Genomic DNA, 22,129 nt, shown 5'->3' with positions numbered 1-22,129 from the left:
GAAAATGAATTTGAGCAAATTATATATCTATATGCGCTCAACATTCTATTGGGAATAACTTTGGCGCCGATTGAGGAATCTGTGTGTAATTTTTGAGAATTTTGGCCAGCTCCGCTCCGCTCCTTCCCTGAAAGTTTTGGGGGGATTCGTCAAGAGGGGGCCGAAAGGGGGTCCCAAAACGTGTTTTTCCCATGTTAATTTCCATAGGACCTTTAGACAGGGCTACAGCCCGAACGGCTGAATGGAATTACACCAAACCTGGCAAAATGGTAGGGCCTGGTATGCAGATGTGCCTTTGCTATGTTGGTGAAAATCCCTCCAGTAGTTCTTGAGAAAATTGAATTTGAAATTTTTCAAATGGCATTTTCTATGGGACCTTTAGACACGGCTACAGCCCGACCGGCTGAACGGAATTACACCAAACTTGGCAAAATGGTAGGGACAGGTATGCAGTAGTGCCTTTTCTATATTTGGTGAAAATCCCTCCAGTAGTTGTTGAGAAAATTGAATTTGATCAAATGATATATCTATATGCGCTCACTGTACGCGCACCGTACGCGTACGGTACGCGTACCGTACGCGTACGTGCACGTACCCTTATGTGCGTGAGCGAGTTTCTGATTGGCTGGCAGTCGACTGTCAACATTCCAAACTGTCCAAACCAGGAAGTGTTTGCCACCATCTTGTTTTTCAGGAGAACTGAGGCACAAGGGAGCCCAAAACAAGAGTGGAAAACACGGAAAGGGGGCAGGGTAGAGACCCCCAACCCTCTAGCCCTTCTCAGGGGGTCCCAAAAGGACCCCCAAGGGCAAAAAAAAAATAATTGTGGGGTACGCACACCGTACGCGTAGGGTACGCGTACCCCGCAATTAAAAAAAAAACACTGCCCCCTTTTCGCGTTTTCCACTCTTGTTTTGTGCTCTCTTGTGCCTCACTTCTCCTGAGAAACAAGATGGCTGCTCAGGTGGTCCCAAAAGGATAATACCATATATAAACGTTATCCGCTAATAGAATTAGCATTTACAAAACCTTTGAAATTTATTGAAAAAAAATATAGGTTTCACGCCTGATATAGTTAGGAGTTAGCATTTAAAAAACCTTGCAAATTCACTGAAAAAAACCATAGGTTTCAAGCCTTATATACTTAGGAATTAGCATTTAAAAAACCTTGCAAATTCACTTAGAAAACCATAGGTTTCAGGACTTATATAGTTAGGAATTAGCATTTTAAAAACCTTGCAAATTCACTTTAAAAACCATAGGTTTCAGGCCTTATATAGTTAGGAATTAGCATTTTAAAAACCTTGCAAATTCATCTAAAAAACCACAGGTTTCAGGCCTTATATAGTTAGGAATTAGCATTTAAAAAACCATTGGAATTGCTCCTATATAGTTAGTTGTACTACCTATATTTCGCGCACCCGCAATCCACTGCTGATGATGTCACATATTACATCATTCATGACATGGTCAGTGACATCTCTGATGACATCTCAAATGACATCACTGATGACATCACTGATGACATCTCATTTGACATCACTGATCACATCACTGATGATATCATTCATGTGATAATACGATGCACCTCCTCACACTCTAATATAACCTTTGATACACACAGTGTTAAATACAGACTACCATTCTTGAAACCATTGACACACCAATACCAGTTACTACATACGCACTCACTGATTCCTAAGTCTACACACACATTCACTCATTCACCCATAGAATCACTCACACATACAGTCACTCATCAATACAACACTATCATATGCGCTCATACACCTATACAGACACTCACACACTGCCACTCATCCATGGAGTTACTCACACACCTAGTCAGTCATGCAAAGAATCAATCACACTTCCATTTCCACAACTATACAGTTATACACACAACACCTTACTTATTCAAACATATACTAACAGATACTTACTCTCTTATACAATCACTGATACAAGTACACAATGATCCATATAGCCACTCGCACATTCACTGGCTCTCATGTATAGTCATTTATATATGCCAACTCTCACATGCACTGTGTTTTACATATGTACTTACTTGCACATGTAGCACTGAGATATCCATTCACTCACCAACACACCCATGCACACAGACCACCGCCCATATAGCTGTTTCCACATGCACTCTTGAACTCATACACCTAGTGAATCAACTGCTCACACATCTATGCACAGAGTCACACACCTCCCAGCCACCCACACACACACTCAGTCTCCCATTCAAATACTTGAGCAACCAATCAATAACCCATATAGCCACTCATATAGCTACTGATCAACACATGCAGCAGCTTACACAACAACAGACATACTGATGCACACATTCAGACAGTTTAGTCACTAACCCATGCATTTAGTAAGACACATTTAATCACTCAGTCATACAGTCAGTCACGCACCTACTAAATCCTTCATCCAGGCACTTATACATCCACTCATTCTTCAATATGTAAAACATATTTAAACTTTACAGAAACACACAGTCACTGGATGATGTCATCAGTGATGTCATCAGTGATGTCATTTGAGATGTCATTTGAGATGTCATCAGTGATGTCATCAGTGATGTCACTGACCATGTCATGAATGATGTAATATGTGACATCATCAGCAGTGGATTGCGGGTGCGCGAAATATAGTTAGTACAACTAACTATATAGGAGCAATTTCAATGGTTTTTTAAATGCTAATTCCTAACTATGTAAAGCCTGAAAGCTATGTTTTTTTAAGTGAATTTGCAAGGTTTTCAAAATGCTAACTCCTAACTATATAAGGCCTGAAACCTATGGTTTTTTAAGTGAATATATATATATATATATATATATATATATATATATATATATATATATATATATATATATATATATATATATATATATATATATATATATATATTTATATACATACTGTGGGAGCCAACAATCTATGAGTCTGCAAATACCTCTTATGAAGGAGCAAGAATGCTCAGAAACGCCTAAGGTAGCAGGACTTCACAGAATCGGAATAGGATGCCAGTTTCTGCAATAAATGAATTTGTGATTCACCAACTGTGAGAGTGCGTTCTTAATGCAGAACGGATTTTGGAGGATATATATATATATATATATATATATATATATATATATATATATATATTCCAGTACTCTATCTTAAGAATCCACTCAGCAGACAGGACTCAGATAGACAAGCGCGGACCCATTCTTTCGTGCATTTCATTATTTATTTAAAGAAAATCCGCCACGCATCAGTATGCCGCCATGACGCGTTTCGGTCTGACCTGGACCTTGATCACATGACGTGTTACTCATGGACCCATGCCATATTTAAAGTGACAGGTAACAAGTAATTGTAAACAGCTGTTGCATTGCACAATGAAACTGAAAAACAGACTATGCAACGAACACAATGCATATAAACCAGACTGCTAATGGAATATATATGTACAACAATCTTAATAGAATGTACAATTAAAATCAAGCGTATTTACAAGTGATTTCATAAATATACACCTATATATTGATACAAAAATATACATATAAGTCTCAGTAGAAAAATATATATATATACACATATCTAAATAAATAAAGACATTTTAAAAGATGGCTCCCCAATGATGTAAGGAGCCCTCCTCATATAATCATTGATACATAACCAAATCGATGGTTAACAGCTATTAAATGTATAGGCGAAAAATAAAGTGATAACATTATTGTGAAACAGTGAAACAAAAGAAAATAGAATAGGAAAACCCAGAATACTCTCTTCTAATACTAGAGATAACCAACAGTGTGTTTCGTGAATTTAAAATGAGTGAATACTCGAATTCATATTGTAGCGCAGATGTATATTCTCGAGAGACATAAAGAGAGGCATCATTGGAGATTCAGAAATATGTCAGAGTAGTGAAATTAATTTTCCAAACCAATGTTTAAAGTATATCAAATCATACAACGCCCATCAAACATGTTGAACACAGCATTAGATCCAGAGACAGAGAAATTGAGCAATTAGTTCATATACAGGTATATAAGTCCTCCGTGGTGTTAAGACCATTTGGGACTTTGGAATTAAATTCCAGAATGTACCTAGTTTCCAGCACTCTCAAGGCACTGTCCCTGTTGCCACCCTTGCGAGATGGAGGTATGCAGTCTATGGCAAAGTACTGAAGCAGAGTGTTATCGCTATCATGCTTGGCTTGGAAATGCCGTGCTACAGGATATGCTTGTTCCTTGTTGTTGATGGCCCTGAGGTGTTGCAGGATCCTCATGTGCACGGGTAGCTTAGTACTGCCAACGTAGCGCAATGCGCAGGGACATTCTAACACATACACGACGTATTCAGTTTTACACGTAATACGTCGCTTGATTTTAACGGGGTAAGGCAAGAATGGAGTACTGTATTCCTTCACATTTTTCACATGTTTGCAGGCTTTACATTGGAAACATTTGAAAAAACCTTTTTGCTTGGACAGCCAATTAGAGGGGGGTCTAATTTCAGGATTGCATTTATCCAGACAGTTCCCCATGGATCTAGCTTTCCGAAAAGTTATCAGAGGGGTAGGATTGTCTCTAAGCAAGTCATTGCCTATGACAGGATCCTTCAACAACAAATCCCAATGCCTCCTGAAAATCTTTCTAATGGCCGCTTGCTGTTTGTTGTAGGTTATAATGACTCGCAATTTATTGTTAGAATCATTGGCCATGGCAGGGATTTTGGGGGCTAAGATGTTATCACGACTCAAAGATTCAGTTTTCCTGATAGCCTTGTCAATGATCGCGGGTTTGTATCCCCTTTGAAGGAACCGCTCCTTACAACTTTCCTGAGCCAGTTGACATTCCTCATTGTCACTGCAGATGCGTTTGATCCGCAGCATCTCCCCATAGGGGATGCTGTTGATCAAGTGCTGGGGGTGATGGCTTGAGGCATGGAGAACAGAGTTCCCAGCCGTAGGCTTACGATGGAGTCTAGTGCATAACTTGTTGTTGCTAACATACACTTCCACATCTAGAAAGACTACTGAGGTTTTGCTCATATTCGCAGTAAATTGCAAGTTCAAAAGGTTGTCATTTAACTTTTGTATGAACTCCCTGGCTCTTTCCTCAGACCCCTTCCATAAAATGAAGAGGTCGTCAATGTACCTCAGCCATAAAGGGACATGTGCCTTCAAGATGTTTTCATATTCCCTTTTCAAGACCTGCTCCTTCCACCAGCCCATATGAAGGCAGGCGTAGCTGGGGGAGAAGCAGGCCCCCATAGCTACCCCCCTTATTTGCTGAAAAATGGTGTTGTCAAAGGGAAAATAGTTATGTTCTAAACATACTTTAACCATTTCTACCAGCATCTTATTATGGAGGGAAAAACATGCAGGCCTACGATTGAGGTAATATTCATATATATAAGGTTTTTTTTTTAGAGAAACCAGGAACTGACCTGAGGGTGCCTGCACTGAATTGGGTTATGAAGCTGAGGGGCCATGGGCGGGAGACACAGTGGTTCCTCTGGCTTTCAACTTCACACTCATGCAGGAATAGTCCTGAGGAGAATATTGAGTATAGTATGGAGGTAAAAGCTGTTCCTGCTCCAAAGTCTGCTCTGAGTCCACAATCCCAGATGGAGCCACAGCCATAAAAGAATCAATGGTGGACTGTGTCCTGGGTAGACAGGCCACTATTATGGACTCTTGAGTAAGCATCAGCTATGCTAGCGAGACCAGTGCCAAATCCTGCTCCTCGGGAAGTAGCTCACAAGAACAGGTGGCAGGGTCACATACTCCTTAGTTCATTGGACTAGGACTGTTGGTTGTCCAAAGAGGCTGAGTCAATGTGGAATGGTGTCTCTCAGAGCTTCAAAGCAATGCATCTTGTGCTTCTTCATGTACTAAAGCTCTATGCTCTCTGGTTGGTGCTTCCCTCTTAACACATATTTGCACAGAACAGAAGCCATGTTCAACTGCAAGGTGGAGGAGGAGGCAGAAAATGAGACTACATGTCTGCCCACTTGAAGAGATGGCACCAGTCACCCAGTCTTCAGGGTCATGGTATGAGGGTGAGGTTGTTCCCCTGATCAAGGGAAACAGTGCCCAGATGAGGATGTTGGCTTGACTATTTAGTATCATAGAGTACTGCATTTGAGAGGTCTCTTACGTTGTGCATGACCCACACTCAATATGGAAACCCCCCACTGTGTCCTTGTCTGGAGCATATGTTGTTTTGAATAAAAGGTTGGTATAGTGTTCCCATTTAAAGTTTGCCAAAGGGGGTAGGCACGGTGCACGGTGTTTTCAAATTCAGTGCGTAAACCACTGTACTATCTTTAGAAAGGTAGGGTGCTCCAGCAGGTAACGTATCCGTCCACATATGTTTCAAATAGTAATGAGAAATGTGCGCACATAGATTATGGGCACATCCCTGCCTTTGGGCACACCGTTGGTTCTTCCACAGAAGACTCAATGAAAACGTTGAAAATAATTTTTAATGATCACTTTCACATGCGTTCCATTGTTGCTTTACTTTGATATTCTTATTTCATATCCAGTGATGATCACAAACAATCCATGTGTAACATATGCATTACATTATATTGATGTTCGCTCCAATGCATTTCGGGCTCCTGCGCCATTTAAAGTTTGGCCAGATTCAGCAGCTCTAGTCCCTCCAGTCCCTCTAGATTTCACTGCCCAAGCTGGTTTCTGGGATTTTTGCGAATCCCCAGTTTTCCTTTTTTTTACTGTCGGTTCATTGGCATTCGCAGGTTGGATTTTTGCAGCCTGTTCCCTGGTGGTAATATTAGGGCCTGTCATTACCTCCACCAAGGGGGGAAGTGGAATTGGTGCAAGGGACGGGGAAGCAATGGGCGATGTTTAGGAACGATTGGAGTTTCACCCACCCTAGCAATAGTGCCTAGGGAAGAGCGCTTTTGGGAGATAAGAGATCCCAATGAAAGATGTTGTTCTGCCAAGTGGATCTCGTGGTTAAGGACGGACTCCGCCTTGGTTAAAAAAGCGTCCAGTGTCCCTGTTGTTCCTTTCCCGGGTCGGTCAGTCATACCCTTCCTTTTGGCCATATTGGAAATACCAACGAATGGCAGAGTTTAATTCAAGAGTGCCCCAAAACAACTAAAGGAACGATACCTTGTGTAGAGGGAGTATCAGCACTCAGGAGATCTCTGGTAATGGGGCAGAGAGCAATGGCCCAGCTAGCCTTTTCCGGGCTCCGACGGGCATGGACCAGCCCGCCGGCACACGTCCCACGCCATGGGAGGCCCACACTGGTTTTAAGCACCTCCGGGTGCTTTTCCTTTCGTGATGTTGGTGGCCCCTCCAGGCGCCAATAGTTATGAGGGCTGGAGTCCCCTCAAGCAGTGATGGTGGAAACAAACGGGCCATGGGAGGCCTGTGCTAGTTTTATGTGCCTCCAGGCATTTTCCCCTCTTGCGATGGCGGTAGCGCATCCAGGCGCAATGGGTTATGGGGGCTGGAGTCCCCTGAAGCAGTGATGGTGGTAACAAAGGGGCTGTGGGAGGCCAGCACTGGTTTTATGCGCCTCTGGCTGTTTTCCCTCTCAAAATGGGTTATGGGCGCTGGAGTTCCCTGAAGCAGTGATGGTGGCAACAAACATTAGTTTGAAATATTATAAAACAAAAACAGCAAGCAGTGTGTATCATTGTAGGCTCCATAAGAGCAGAGCGACTGTGGTGGGAGGCAGATCTCAATTTTCCATGCACGAACAGAGAATGGTCTTCCTTATTAGAGAGTCCCACCTGCATCCCACGCAATACTCGATTTTGCTTAATCCAGGTGTACATCCTACACAGTACCTATCTCACCCCTGACAACATCAACAGGCATTTCCATCGCGCTGATGCCACCTGCCCCTGTATCAAGCTAGTAGACACCAACATAATACATATGCTCTGGGCATGTCCCCTTCTACAGTGCTACTGGAGTGGAGTAGTGAGCCTACTGGTACACTGCACTGACAACGCCAAACTTGAACACATCGGAAGATGCTTCGGGGACTCCGTAAACACGCATAGCTGGCAGCTGGGATGCCACTATGGCTGATTTGCACACTGAAATGCCTTAGGTCCTCACGCCATCAGATGCCTAATGACCTGTGATGCAGAAGTTGAGGATGCATTATGAGGGGTGCTCTTGAGGTCACCCCAGACATGCCTGCTTCGGGAGTGATATATTCCCCGGCAACTCCCTGTTTATGATGCTGAGACTGGCAGAGACGGACGCACTGCATTCATTATAATAGACGACAGAACGGTGTTGCTCACTAGGGGTTTGGGTGGATGGTTCGGGCAAATGCACTAGCTAAGGTTGCTAATTCTTTTACGCCTAGTTCAATTGTATCAAATTTAGTTTGTAACTATTTCTCTCTGATACTGCATAATGTCAATTACTGTGCAGGATATATATCCTAATGTATCCGTCACTCTCATTGATGCTGATGTACTCATGCCCTACCTGGCTGTAAGAGTGTCTCCCGCTCGTTTCCCATTGATGGAGGCTGTCTGATACTCTGATAGTTACCTTGGACTCGCACCACCGGCAAATGCTGCCACAGCCAGTTCAGACACTGCTCTTGTTGTAACATTCAATAGTGGAACAAATTTGCATTGTCATAGCATGAGGTACCATTTCATTAATATTCCTATGCTTGTAAGCATGTGAAAGTAACTAAACAAAAAAAGCAATAAACAGATTCAAACACAAAAATGAGAGCAGAGTGACAATAGGACAAGGTTATCACACTCACATGTGCCATCTGCTTTGTGACGGGCTGTGGGATCACCTTCTCCAGTCCTTGCGTGATCCAGTCAACCACACTGCCAAAGAAAAAACGTAAGGTTTCAAAGCCAATGTCTCAGTTTCCTCCATCCTATCTGACTTTTATTGCTGCACAACTCTGATGTATTCTGGGGTATGCAGGCATTCTCAGAGCACCTTTAAAAAATGTCCTCATCCACCTCACATTAAGTGCAATACCACATCTGTACTCAATAACATTTGGTATCATTCTTCAATGTTGGAGACATCAGGGCATTGATACCTGCCAGGCTATTACTCCTGGCGTCTGTGCAAGCTTCAATATTCATACTTCACTTCAGGGGTCAGACATGCAGGGATCCCTGCCAAAAATTAAACCCCTTCCACCAGCACTTTCTAAGGCGCAAAGCACTTCTTGTATAGGCAACCCAATGCTGCATAGCTACCTCTGTCTGTACACTCACCTCAACTTGCACTGGTCTGGCCTGGTCTAGTGCTCTCAAGAGGGGGGTGCACTACTGTTGCATTACATTTCAAGATCTTCCACCTAGGTACAGTGGAGAGGAGTTTGCACCCAGACCGCTTCAGGCGGTACCAGTTGTGTGGTACTTGGGTATGTCAGTCACCAGGGGCTGTAAGAGGAGTCACTCCTCCTTGATCATCAATCATGTGTCGTATGGACACGCTCCATGAATGTAATGGGTTAAACACTGGGATTGTGCTATGGAAGGTACTATAGCTAAACTGTGAGGAGGAATTACAATGTACTATGACAGATCTCACTGTAGCGACTGTGGAGGCTGTGTTTACATGAGGACGCAGAAGGCCTCGTTCACAGCAGCGTTATCTGCATGGGGCAAACATTCGTTCCATCAGCCTTTCATTGGCCAACCCTGTCAACTTCTTCAGTCTGGACAAGCGGAAAGGGGTCCAAAAATGTGCAAGATTCTAGGACAGGTTCTTGCAAACTTCAAAGGGCCAAGGCTGTGTAGAAAGATGCCATATAAAGTGAAGAGATAGGGCTCTGAGACCGCCGATTGTGAGGCTCTAAGGACATGGGCGTCCGCAGAAATTTTTCCAGGGGGGGGGCAACATTCTAACTTCGTCACTCGCCTTCCAGGGGGGGGCAAAATTGTAACTTCATCACTCGCCTTCAAGGCAAGTTAAAGGCAGACGGCCCATTGTCATTCTTTATGTGGTGATCAGCAGCAGACAGAATGACAATGGGCCTGTCCACAGTCTGCTCGAGGTCGGGGAGGGGCTGCTGCAGCCTCTAGAGTTCAAAGAGAACTGCGAGAGGCCCCAAGTGAGAGAACATTTAAACTCCTGGGGCTTCTCGCAGGGGAACAGCCTGCTGTAATCATGAACATTAAGGATAAAAGGAATGGGACCGGCGATCCAGGGGGGGGCAAGCGCACCTCCTTGCCCTCCCCTGCGGACGCCCATGTCTAAGGAGGACGTCGAAATCGCTGCTCGCTGCTCCCGGCACCCAGTCCAGCACCCTGCCCTGCTTGAGGCACTGTGCTGCCCCCGGGGTTCACGGAAGGCAGGTAGGCGGGGAGGCTGTGTGGAGCAGAGGCAGTACGTGCAGTGCGGGCGGCAAGGCTGCGAGGCGCGCGGTGGGGCTGAGTGGGTGCTGCATCGACGCGAACAGGCGCTGCACCCCTTGCGCCCTTAGTGTCCTGAGATTTCAGCAATAAATTACAGCCTACCACAGCCATGGCAGACGGCACAGTGGTGCGAGCAGCTCCACGGAACTAGTGGTGAGCAGCAGTGAGGCAGGACAAAGAGATGAGAGCAAACCGCAGTGGCACGAGTTGCGTTAGTGCCTCCACAGCTCACCGCAGGAGCTGCAAGAGTCTCTCCACAGCGGCGGGAGCCGCGTGAGTGTTTCCACGGGGGGCAGGAGCTGCAAGAGTTTTCTCTACAGCGGTGGGAGTTGCCTTAGTGGCCGGGAAGCAGCAGGAGCCTCACCAGTGCCCTTGCAAACACCAGGAAACATTGCTCCTTTTCCATTACAGCAGGAGCCTTTCGTTCATGGAGGGAGTCTTTATCTGGACATCTGTCCTGTCTGCGAGAGCTACTTGCGGAGGCAGCCGCAGTGAGAGTCACGAGTTTTGCCGCAATTGTGGGGATTTTTGCTTTCATCTGGCAGCACTTTTGGAGGATGAGAGTCATTTCCTCATGCGGTGGGAGTCACAGCCTAGCACAGACGCCGCAAAAACAACTGTAAAAAGAAACTGCCAATTTATCTCCAGCAGTAAGCCCTTTTTTGACGGCGTAGAAAACTGGCAGAAGATTAAGGATTTATAAGGATCTATAAGTAGAGAGCGGAGTCTGGAGGAGAGTGGAGAGTGAAGGGCATGCTATTGCCAAAATGTTGGTCTTTCTTCTCCGATCAAGTGTTCAATCTTGTGGTGGCAGGAATCAACCAGGCAAGTCCGAAACTCAGCCCCATATCCGGAGCGAGATGACTTCCAGAAAATTGCCCTCAGGGCGAATTCTCTCCTCCTCACCCAGACATAAACTGAGAAGATCCTTTAGCGGTACAAGACAATTACAACATCTTTGCTATAAATCCCACCCTGTTATTACTGGTTTCTTTCGTAAAAAGCCTCGGATGGATCCGGAGGTGGCAGCTGTGGCCCAAGAAGGCCAGATTTTTAACTTCCATCCCTTATTACTGTTAATCTCTTCCTTATCGCCCCCCACAGACTTAATGGAGCTCCAAGGCAGCCTTGCTGGGGGGCAGGTGCAGTCTAGCGGAGGGTCTCGGTCCTTGGATCAGCTTACTGAGAGAGTGGAGGTCGAATCCAGTGAGCAACTGTTTGATGCACCTACCGGTGCCCCTTTGGACTCGGTTCTTCTTGCCAGCCAGCAGAGTCAGTCAATTATTTTAATAAATAGGCCAAAGCCGTCAAAGCACTCAACGAATGACAGTATGAAGGAGATTCTACTGGTTGTTTTATTACAGTGGATGGGCTTCCAAAAGGGTTCAGGCGGGGAGGGCAACCTGGACGACTACCTTGGTATTCCCCCAGTGGAGAAGTCAATACTATGCGAAGAGCCATTGCTAGGGGAAGACTTTACACTCCCGGACATTGATATAGATGCTCAAAAAATGGTCTTGGGAGACTGTTTCGATCGTAGGCATAAAGACAACCAGTTAATGAGTGGTCATAGATATGTCAATACTCCAATTGTAAGCTCTTCTCCAAGGCGCCTTTCCATGCCTCTCTTATAAAGTAGCACAAGTCATTTGATTGGTACCTCCATGGAGTCTGGACATGATGTATTCTTGCCTGATTCTCAAGCGAAATGGGGAAATGAGAGAGAGGGGGCGCCCTCAGAATATCTTGTGTCTATTGAAAACATCTTAAACTCCATACTATCCTTATTAGAGAAATCTGTTTTGAGTTCTGACCACATGCTAGAAATGATTTCTGTAATGCTATTCGAAATGCAAAAGGGAAATAAGTCTGTTACGCCTAAATCTATCCCACGATTCTCCCCCACACGGATGAATGGCCAAGGGATAGGCCGGTATCATACCTTCCCTCTGGAGAGTCGAGAGATGTCTCTGTACAGGCAGGAAGGATTAGTTACTTACCTGTAATCCTAGTTCTCTTCCAGGGGTATACTCATTAAAGTCATAAGCACTGAATTATCTCCGCCCATGAGCGGGAACCCGGAACACATAAACAATATACATATATACGTGTAAATATAACCAAAAGTACATAGTACTAACTAATTATACACATATACATGTATAATAACCATAATATGCAGCCTAACATTAATACATAGGCTAATCAAACAAAACCTTACACACGATCTGAAGCATGAAAATATGCTGTATATAAATGCAATAACCAGGCATGAGCCTAAAATGCATTTCATACCCATGAAAAACCTTTTATTTTCATCAAAGAACCTGTTGTAAACAGTTATTAGCCTAAAAGGCTGCATATGAAAAAATGTCTGTGTACAGAAAACCAGACTGGCACCTTGCCTTTAAGGCCCCAGAGAATCTGCACACTTTGCCTTTAAGGCCTCCAGGAGAACTCTGTTCCCATCATGCACCACAGGTGACAGTTAGGTCTGTTCTTTTGTACGGTACAGTAAACTTTAGCAGGAATCTGCACTTAAAACCTTCATAATACATATTGAAACGATAAACCTCAATGCTACTGCTCTCCCGGGGAGGCGGGAGGGTGCTTATGACTTTAATGAGTATACCCCTGGAAGAGAACTAGGATTACAGGTAAGTAACTAATCCTTCTCTTCCAGGGGATACTCATTAATAGTCATAAGCATTGAATAGAGTAGCAAGCTCATACCCACCAGGAGCGGGCGAACAGATAAATGCATAGTCACACTTTACAACCACAGTGTTTAACTAGAAGTAGCAAACAAATTTCGGAGTGATGCTTGTCCCACTTGCGCATCAGTCTGTGCATCAGAATCCAAACAGTAATGGCGTGTAAACGTATGCACTGAACGCCAAGTAGCTGCTTTACATATCTCTGACATATCCACATTCCTAAGGAGAGCTGTGGTAGAAGCTTTCCCCCTTGTAGAATGAGCGCTGGGTCTACCTGATAACGACTTGTGGGCTAGCTGATAAGCCAGTAAGATACATGACACTATCCATCTAGAAATGGATCTCTTGGATGCTGACAAACCAGTATTCGTAGGACTATAGTTCACAAACAGACGGTCCGTGTGCCCCAAAGACTTTGTTTTATCTAAGTAAAATTTCAAAACCCTTTTCAGATCTAATGAATGTAGAGCCCGTTCAGCCGGACTCGAATCGTTTGGAAAGAAAGTAGGCAATGTTATGGATTGGTTAATATGGAAATCCAACACCACTTTAGGCAGGAAAGAGGGATGAGTCCTGAGTACCACTCTGTTTCCATGAAAAACTGTGTACGGTTCATTACACCACAAAGCCTGGATTTCGCTCACCCTACGAGCAGAAGTGATGGCCACCAGGAACGCTACTTTCCAAGATAAGTGTTGTAAAGATGCTTTATGTATGGGCTCAAAGGGGGGCCCATTAACTTAGTCAACACCACATTAAGCTCCCAAGGTGGAGAAGGAGACCTGACTGGAGGAAACACCTTCCTCAACCCCTCCAGAACATCCTTCACCACAGGAATCCGAAAGAAAGATACCTGTTTTGGAGACTTTCTAAAAGCCGTTATTGCAGCAAGATGAACTTTGATGGAACTAAACTGCAAACCAGATTCAGCAAGGTAAAGAAGATAAGGCAAGATCACCTGTTCTTGACCATGAATAGGATCAAGACCCTTACTCTGACACCAAAGGTAAAAGCGCTTCCACTTAAATCCGTAGGATTGTCTGGTAGAAGGCCGCTTTGCCTCCTTAAGGATGTTCATACACTCCGGATTCAGCTGTAAATGCCCGTACTGGATGACTTCAGGAGCCATGCTGCCAAGCGCAGGGAGGGCAGATTGGGATGGAACACTCGCCCCTCCTGTTTGTACAGAAGATCCGGGCGACACGGCAATCTCCTGTGTGGCATTATTGACAACTGGAGGAGATCTGTGAACCACCACTGGCGTGGCCATTCTGGGCAAATCAGTATCATTCTAGAGTGGGTTTTGTACAGCCGATTGATCACTGCTGGTATCAACGGTGTCGGTGGAAAGGCGTACAGCAAGTCTTGACACCAGTCTATCAAAAGGGCATTCCCTTGAGACCCTGTCTGGTAGAGCCTGGACGCGAAGACGGGGCATTTTGCGTTTGCCGCGTCTGCGAACAGATCGATGTCTGGTGTTCCCCAATCCTGGAAAATGCTGTGAGCGACGTCTTCGTTGAGAACCCAGTCGTGCGCTTCGACGAAGTCTCTGCTGAGGTCATCCGCCTGTGAGTTGAGATTCCCCGGTAGGTGAATTGCTGTTATGGACAGGTCTCGTGCAAGTAACCAATGCCAGATGGTCTGGGCTTCTATGGACAGAGTCCTGGATCTGGTACCCCCCTGCTTGTTTAAGTAATACATTGTAGTTGTATTGTCTGTTTGCACCAGGAGGGACCGAGTCTGTAGCGATGGCACCAGGGACTTGAGAGCAAGATGGACCGCTCTGAGTTCAAGTAGATTGATGTGATATCCTTTCTCGAAGTCTGACCATAGCCTTTGTACCTGAAGAGGGCCCATATGTGCCCCCCAGCCTTGGAGAGAAGCATCTGTTATCAGAGTCTGCGTTGGTGGGTCCTGATGAAAAGGAACTCCCTTCATCACGTGCGCCTTCTTCATCCACCACCGGATGGAATCTCTTGCGGACTGTTGGAGATGAATTTGATCCTCCCGGCATCCCGTCCTCTGTTTCCACTGATCTTCCAGACACTGTTGTAGAGGACGCATCTGCAAACGTGTGTTTGGCACGATGAAAATGCATGATGCCATGGACCCCAGGAGAGAGGACACTTGCCGAACTGTCGGACGTGCAGACTGAAGGAGAACAAACACTTCGCCTTGATGGATGACCACCTCTCCTCCGAAGGACACACGTTTTCTTCTTCCGTGTCCAATTGAGCACCCAGGAAGTGGATCTTCTGGGTGGGGTTCATTATGGACTTCTTGTAGTTGACTTGCAGACCCAACTTGCACATGAGTTGGAGGCATATCGACAGATGTTCTTCTAGAAGCGATGGGGGTGAACTCTTCAGAAGCCAGTCGTCTTAGTACGGTTATATGAAAATCCGTCTCTTTCGAAGACAAGCCGCCACTACCGCCATACATTTTAAAAATGTTCTGGGAGCTGATCTCAGGCCAAAAGGAAGCACTGCGTACTGATAATGATGAGCCGCTACTTGAAACCTGAGAAACTTGCGATGTTTTCTGGATACCGGAATATGAAAATAAGCGTCCTTCAGATCGATGGAGCACATCCAATCCCCCTGGTGTAATTGAGGGAAGATCTGATGAAGAGCCAGCATTCGAAACCGTTCCTTCCGAATGAATTTGTTCAACCGTCTCAAATCCAGAATGGGTCTGAACTCTGTAACTGGACCTTTTTTCTTTACAAAAAAGAATCGAGAGTACAGGCGTTGACCTCTCTGCTGAGATGGAACTGGTTCTATGGCCTTCTTCTTCAGAAGGACGTTCGCTTCCTGTTGTAAGCGCTTTACATTCCACTGTATCATCTTTAGAGGACGCATGACAGGGGGTGGCTTCTTGAATCTCAAAAGGTACCCGCTCTGAATGATACCCAGCACCCATCTGTCCTTTGTGATCTGTTTCCACTCGTCCAGATAACACACAATACTTCCTCCAACCGGAGTAGGTCACGGTTGTAGAGGAAGCCTCCGTTCATTGTTTTTGAGGCTGCTTGGTAGCAGATGATTGCTGCCTATTTCCATTGCCTCTGCCTCGTCCAGGCCGTCGCTGTTGGAATTGCGACCTCTGTTGATTCTGGCCTTGATTTTGCGAAGACCAATTCGTCTGTTGGCTTCTCTGCTGAAAGGATCTCTTGTCATAAGGATGAAAATTACCCCGACGTTTAAATTCTTTCTTCTTTTCAAGGCCTACGGCCTTAAGAGTGTCCAACTCCACTTTCATTTTAGACATCTCGTCATCTGCGTGAGATCCAAACAGAGTCGAACCATTAAACTGTAAATTTACCATTTTCCTCTGAGCCTCTGGCTTTAGCCCCGTAAGGCGAAGCCAAGCCGTACGTCTTGCACAAACACCGTGTGCATAATAATGAGCTGACAGGTCCGCCGCATCAGCAGCCGCGCTAATGCTCTGGTTAGCCACCAATCCTCCTTCTTCCACTATTTCCAGGAAGTCTTTCTGATCCTCTTTAGGGAGTTTATCTGCAAAACGAGCCACTGAGTCCCAGACGGTCATAGCGGCCCAATAAGGCTGCTGCACTGGCCACTCGCATGACCAACCCTGAGGTATTGCACATTCTTCGCCCCAAGGAATCCATACTCTTACTATCTTTTTCAGGTGGAGCAGAAGAGGTAGATGCTGCAGAATGCGCTTTTCTGACTGCCGCTACAATAAGTGAGTCTGGAGGTGGGTCAGAACGCAAAAACATTGGATCCTCTTCTGGAGCCTTGTATTTCTTTGCAATCCTAGAAGGACCTGAACCCACCGTGGCCGGAGTTAGGAATGTTCTCATCGCTGGTTCTATCAACCCGGGCACTAACGGCAGAAGAGGCCTGCCAGTCGTCTTGTGATGCAGGGTTTCAAAGATGACTGACGTTGCTACTTGGGGAACTGCCATCTTGATGTTGAATTTATTCGCTCCACGACATAACACATCATTAAATGTGCTCAAATCATCCATGGGAGACACTCTGGAAGGAGGAGTAGATGACATAGTTGGAGAATAGTCTCCATATGAAGATCTTGAAGAAGACGAAGATGATGTAGAAGATGGAGAAGGGGTTCTACGTCTTCTCTGAGGAGTTGCCGATTGCTGCCTCCTACGCTCCCTTGAACGTGATTTCTCTCTCACTAAGGATCTTGAGCGTGATCTTCATGTAGCTCCGTCCGAGGGACCGGAGCTCTCTCCCCCATCACCGGACGCATCTTCCAATGTCTAAGACTTTCCAGCCACCTCGGTGACAAGTTAACAGGCCGTTTGTATGCTCAGGTGACACCTGCACAATATTCAGCCCTGCTGAAGACTTGGAAGCTCTGGAAAGTGCACTGTGCTCAGAGACCAATGAGCCAGAAGGAGTCCGTTGTCTGGGCACCAATTGTCTGTCATCTGACACCTGCCCTGAGGTTGGGCCCGAATGAGCCACCACAGAAGAGTCCTGGTGCACTGTCTCTTGCTCCACCGCAGATCTGTTGTCTTGCTGATCATGCAGGGAAGTCTCCACTGTAGGTTCGGGACTTATTTCTGACCTCGACAAAGACCTAATTGAGGTCCGAGAGGCTGGTCTTGACAGTCTCGACGCCAACCTGTGTTCAGGTGGGGGAGACCTAGACACTCCATGCTTCGAGCCCGAAGCAAGCTTCGACGTCGACCTACGTTGCGATGGAGACCTTGACCTTCTCTTTTTAGGTCTCAACGTCGAATCCTTCGACGCCATTCTTCCTCTCGACGTCGACCTTTTCCTCGACGACGACGTACGTCTCTCTGTCGACCTCGGTCTATCCTTCGACGTCGATCGATGACTCCCTTTCGACGTCGACACTTTACCCTTCGACGTCGACACACGATCCTTCGACGTCAGGCGTCTCTTCCCTCGACGTCGACCTCTTACGATCCTTCGACATCGAACGTTTCACTCCCGAAGTCGTCCTTACTGCAATCGACACCAAATGTCTTGACGTCGAAAAGGATTTCGACGGCGACTGTCGAGACGCTGAACCTTGCCTCACCGGCGAAGTCCTCGACGTCGACGGAGCCCTCTTCGACGCCGACACTGCTGACGGCGATCTGGATCTCAACGTCGAGCGCACCTTTTTTGACGGCGACGCTCCCTGGAGTCGATGTTTTTTAGTTCTACCTCCTGGAGATGCTGATCTTCGACGTTTAGGCTGAGAAGATGGCTTAGCAGATGATAACAAGCCTTTGGAACTCTTCTTTCTCACCACGGTTTTCTCTCTCCAGAAGGCCCAGCAACCTAATTTTCTCCCTTTCTCTTAAAGTCCTATTTGAAAGGTTGAGGCAGTGATAACAATCTTCCACCTTATGAGAAGCTGGAAGACACACAACACAAACAGAGTGTGGGTCAGTTTTCGACATCTTCTTCCCACAGGAAGGGCATTTGTAAAATAATGGTGGCATTCTGACTAAAAAACACCAACAGTTTAGTCAGAAAAAGATAACAAACCACCACCAAAGCTATATTTTGCCAAAAAATGACAAGAAAAACCAACTTATGACCAAAAAATACTTCAAATGAGCAGAGCTCAAGTTCCAGGTTCCTCACAGAACAAGCCTGAAAAAAGAACTGACCTAACTGTCACCTGTGGTGCATGATGGGAACAGAGTTCTCCTGGAGGCCTTAAAGGCAAAGTCTGCAGATTCTCTCGGGCCTTAAAGGCAAGGTGCCAGTCTGATTTTCCGTACACAGACATTTTTTCATATGCAGCCTTTTAGGCTAATAACTGTTTACAACAGGTTCTTTGATGAAAATAAAAGGTTTTTCATGGTTATGAAATGCATTTTAGGCTCGTGCCTGGTTATTGCATTTATATACAGCATATTTTCATGCTTCAGAACGTGTGTAAGGTTTGGTTTGATTAGCCTATGTATTAATGTTAGGCTGCATATTATGGTTATTATACATGTATATGTGTATAATTAGTTAGTACTATGTACTTTTGGTTATATTTACACGTATATATGTATATTGTTTATGTGTTCCGGGTTCCCGCTCATGGGCGGAGATAATTCAGTGCTTATGACTATTAATGAGTATCCCCTGGAAGAGAACTCCTCTCTTACTGGTGCCCCCATGGCTCCTGTATGTAATCTTGAAAAGGAAGAGCTATGCTTAAGTACATTATTTGAGGAGGTCGAACTGAGTCCCCCTTTGGCAAAATCCATCTTGAAAACCTTCCCCCTGTTTAAAAAGTGTAGATTGGGGGCACTGGAGAAAATGAGAAAATCAGGGGCGTTGCCAAGCAATCCAAACAGGTGGGGAGGGCAGGGGAGGGGAGTGGAGGGTGGAGGAGGAGGCGCTAACCCCTCCGACATTGTCTCTCCCGACATTGACTCTCCCACATTGTCAGGGAAGGGAGGACAGAAAGTAGGCAAGAAGGATAGCCTAGTATCAAAACATAAGGGGGAAAACATGAAAAAGAAATACCAAAAAATTAGACAATTCTCCAAACGGAAAGTGTCAAAACTGCACTTTTTCCAGATTTTGGAAAGCCAGAGCGGTGTCCATTTAATAACGGAGAAGGGAGGTCCTATAACTCCACCAGCAGATGGCAACCCAAGGGAATCTATTATAGCACCCACAGCATTGACTGGGAGTTTGGGGGACTCAGGACGGGAAGTACCTCCTCTAACCCGTTCGCTGCAGTCCCGTCAAGGAATCCAGCCCTCCTCTAAGGAGTTAGTAGACCCATTGGGTGGGGAAATGCACATGGGTTACGGGGTCCCCTCGCTGCACATAGGGACTGGGGCCACTGACTCTATTGATTCCAGGAGGATCGGTACCCAAGAGGGAGGGCCCCAAGCCCCAATTACATCGCAGGTTGGGCCAAATAGAACCCTCATAGGGACCTCATTTCCGCCTGATGGAAATATTGAGGTCCCAACTCCCAATACGGTCTTACACTCGAATATCCAACATAATGGTGGGACGCAAGTTACCTGCTTCACGGACAGGGTTCCTTTATGGGTCCCATGGAGAGATGCCCCAAAGAATATTAGTGGGGCACAGCCCGGTTTATCTCCCATGGTGGATTTCATCTGGCTATTTGATACTGAATCCACCCCAGTAAATAGAGGTTTAATTCTTAATTTATTTTCGTAACTAGAGTCACTAAAGCTGATAGCTAGCAAGGATATCTTAAATGTGATGATTCATGTACATGACACTGTTCCGTGCTCTAGGGTTACTTTTTGTTCCCTGACAGTGGTCAAACTTGTTTTTAAAGAACTGTGAGGTTTTTTTTAAATGAGGGCTTGATGTAACAACTATTAATGAATATGAGGAAATTCAAATTGCGGGCCCTAAAAGCGAAAATCTGAAAGTTTCTAAGGCTACTAATTCAGCGGCACTGGACGCATTGGGCCCCAAAATAGAGTATTCTGCAGTCAATCCTAAAGATATAGTGGTTTCCGTGGACTGGAGGGGCGTTTAATAAATGTTGTACCCAACGTAGCAGTTGCCCCTCAGACTCCAGACATTGAAGATGAATTCGCCCAGTGGAGTTGGGTTGCAAGAGCCCTGAATAACACCCATGTGGATGCAGTAAGGAGTGCTCCATTGAGGTAGCCTGGGTGGGCTACTCTTGTCCTGGAATATGGCTGGTCTGAGACCCAATGAAACAAAATTAAATTATGAATCCCATAATTATATGTCTACAAGAAACGTGGTCTTGCAAGGAGTTTGAATGTGATGGCTATTTTGTATACTCGTGCTATGCGAAGCGATCGGATAGGGGACATGCTAGTGGGGGGGGTCTATCTTGCTTAAAAACTCCATCAATTGGAATCAGAAGGTTTTCCCCCACCCCTCAAACCTCTGTATATGCTTGAAGTTGGCATGCTTGGGAGATTCTGACAGACCCACCTCCTTCCTTGTGGGAAACTTGTATATCCCCCCAGGGAAAAATTTTGATAATCTTTTGCCCATATTTTTTTTTTTGATTCAGGATATAGCTACTAGGGAAGATTGCCCGCTAGTGATATTAGTGGAGGACTTAAATGCTAAAATTTCAAATTCTGCCTCTGAGATTTATGCCAATACTGACAAAGAGGAACTTTGGCACATTCCCGAGATTTTATTACCAAATAAAATAAAAACAGATAAGCGGGGGTTCCTTTTGCTTGATAGCGTTAGAAGTCTAGGGGCCCGATGTAGGTAAATGGCATTTACCGATTCGTAAATACCGAATTTTACCGATTCGGTATTTACAAATAGGTAAATGCTATGTAGGTATTTTTACCAATTTGTTTACCGAATCTGTAACATTCGGTAATTACCGAATTGGTATTTACCGATTCGGTAATTGCCATTGATTCCTACAGGCCTTGAGGCCCATAGGAACCAATTTCAATTATCGAATCGGTAAATACCGATTTGGTAAAATTACTAAATTTAGTAGGGGGACAGGGTGTCACTTTGACACCCTGTTGCACCCCTGATTCAGGCTTGTGTGCCATGTGACACACATACATGCCCTCAGGGCATGTATGTGTGCCACATGGCACAGGTGTACATGCACAGATGTGCATGTACACAGGAATTCGTTAATTCTTAGGGGCCTGTGGCACTGTTTCCAGTGCCACCTACATATAGATTCACTGAATCGGTAAATTTACCGATTCAGTATTTTACAGAATCGGTAAATTTTCCTGATCGGTAAATTTACAGATTCTGTAAAATATAGGCCCCCACATCTCAATCACCAAATACCGGTCGGTAACGGCCGAAATCGTCCGTTACAGGCCGGTATTTGGTGACCTACATCTGGCCCTTTATCTTGTTATCTTAAATGGGAGAGTGCCTGCTGATAAAACAGTCCATTTTACCTTTCATTCTCAACATACTCAAAGCCTTTTAGATTATGTGATTGTTTCCTACCAAATGTTTGGGGCTTGTGATCATTTTTTTGTTAGCCCGTCGATATGGAGCGACCATAGTATA

At 45.2% G+C, this 22,129-nt stretch overlaps 1 protein-coding gene across 1 annotated transcript in view; it reads right to left on the bottom strand.

Moving 5' to 3' along the window:
- CNGB1 (cyclic nucleotide gated channel subunit beta 1) overlaps positions 1-22,129 on the bottom strand; it is a 1,326,699-nt gene that overhangs the window by 1,054,411 nt on the left and 250,159 nt on the right. The window contains exon 14 of the mRNA XM_086945539.1: positions 8,799-8,868. Coding sequence (XP_086801665.1) covers positions 8,799-8,868 — 70 coding nt within the window. The remainder of the gene's footprint in view (positions 1-8,798; positions 8,869-22,129) is intronic.

Source organism: Lissotriton vulgaris, chromosome 12, assembly GCF_964263255.1.
Source record: "Lissotriton vulgaris chromosome 12, aLisVul1.2, whole genome shotgun sequence".
Classification (NCBI taxonomy): domain Eukaryota; kingdom Metazoa; phylum Chordata; class Amphibia; order Caudata; family Salamandridae; genus Lissotriton; species Lissotriton vulgaris.
The sequence above is the reverse complement of the archived record's forward strand: the minus strand, read 5'-3'. Positions and strand labels throughout refer to the sequence as shown.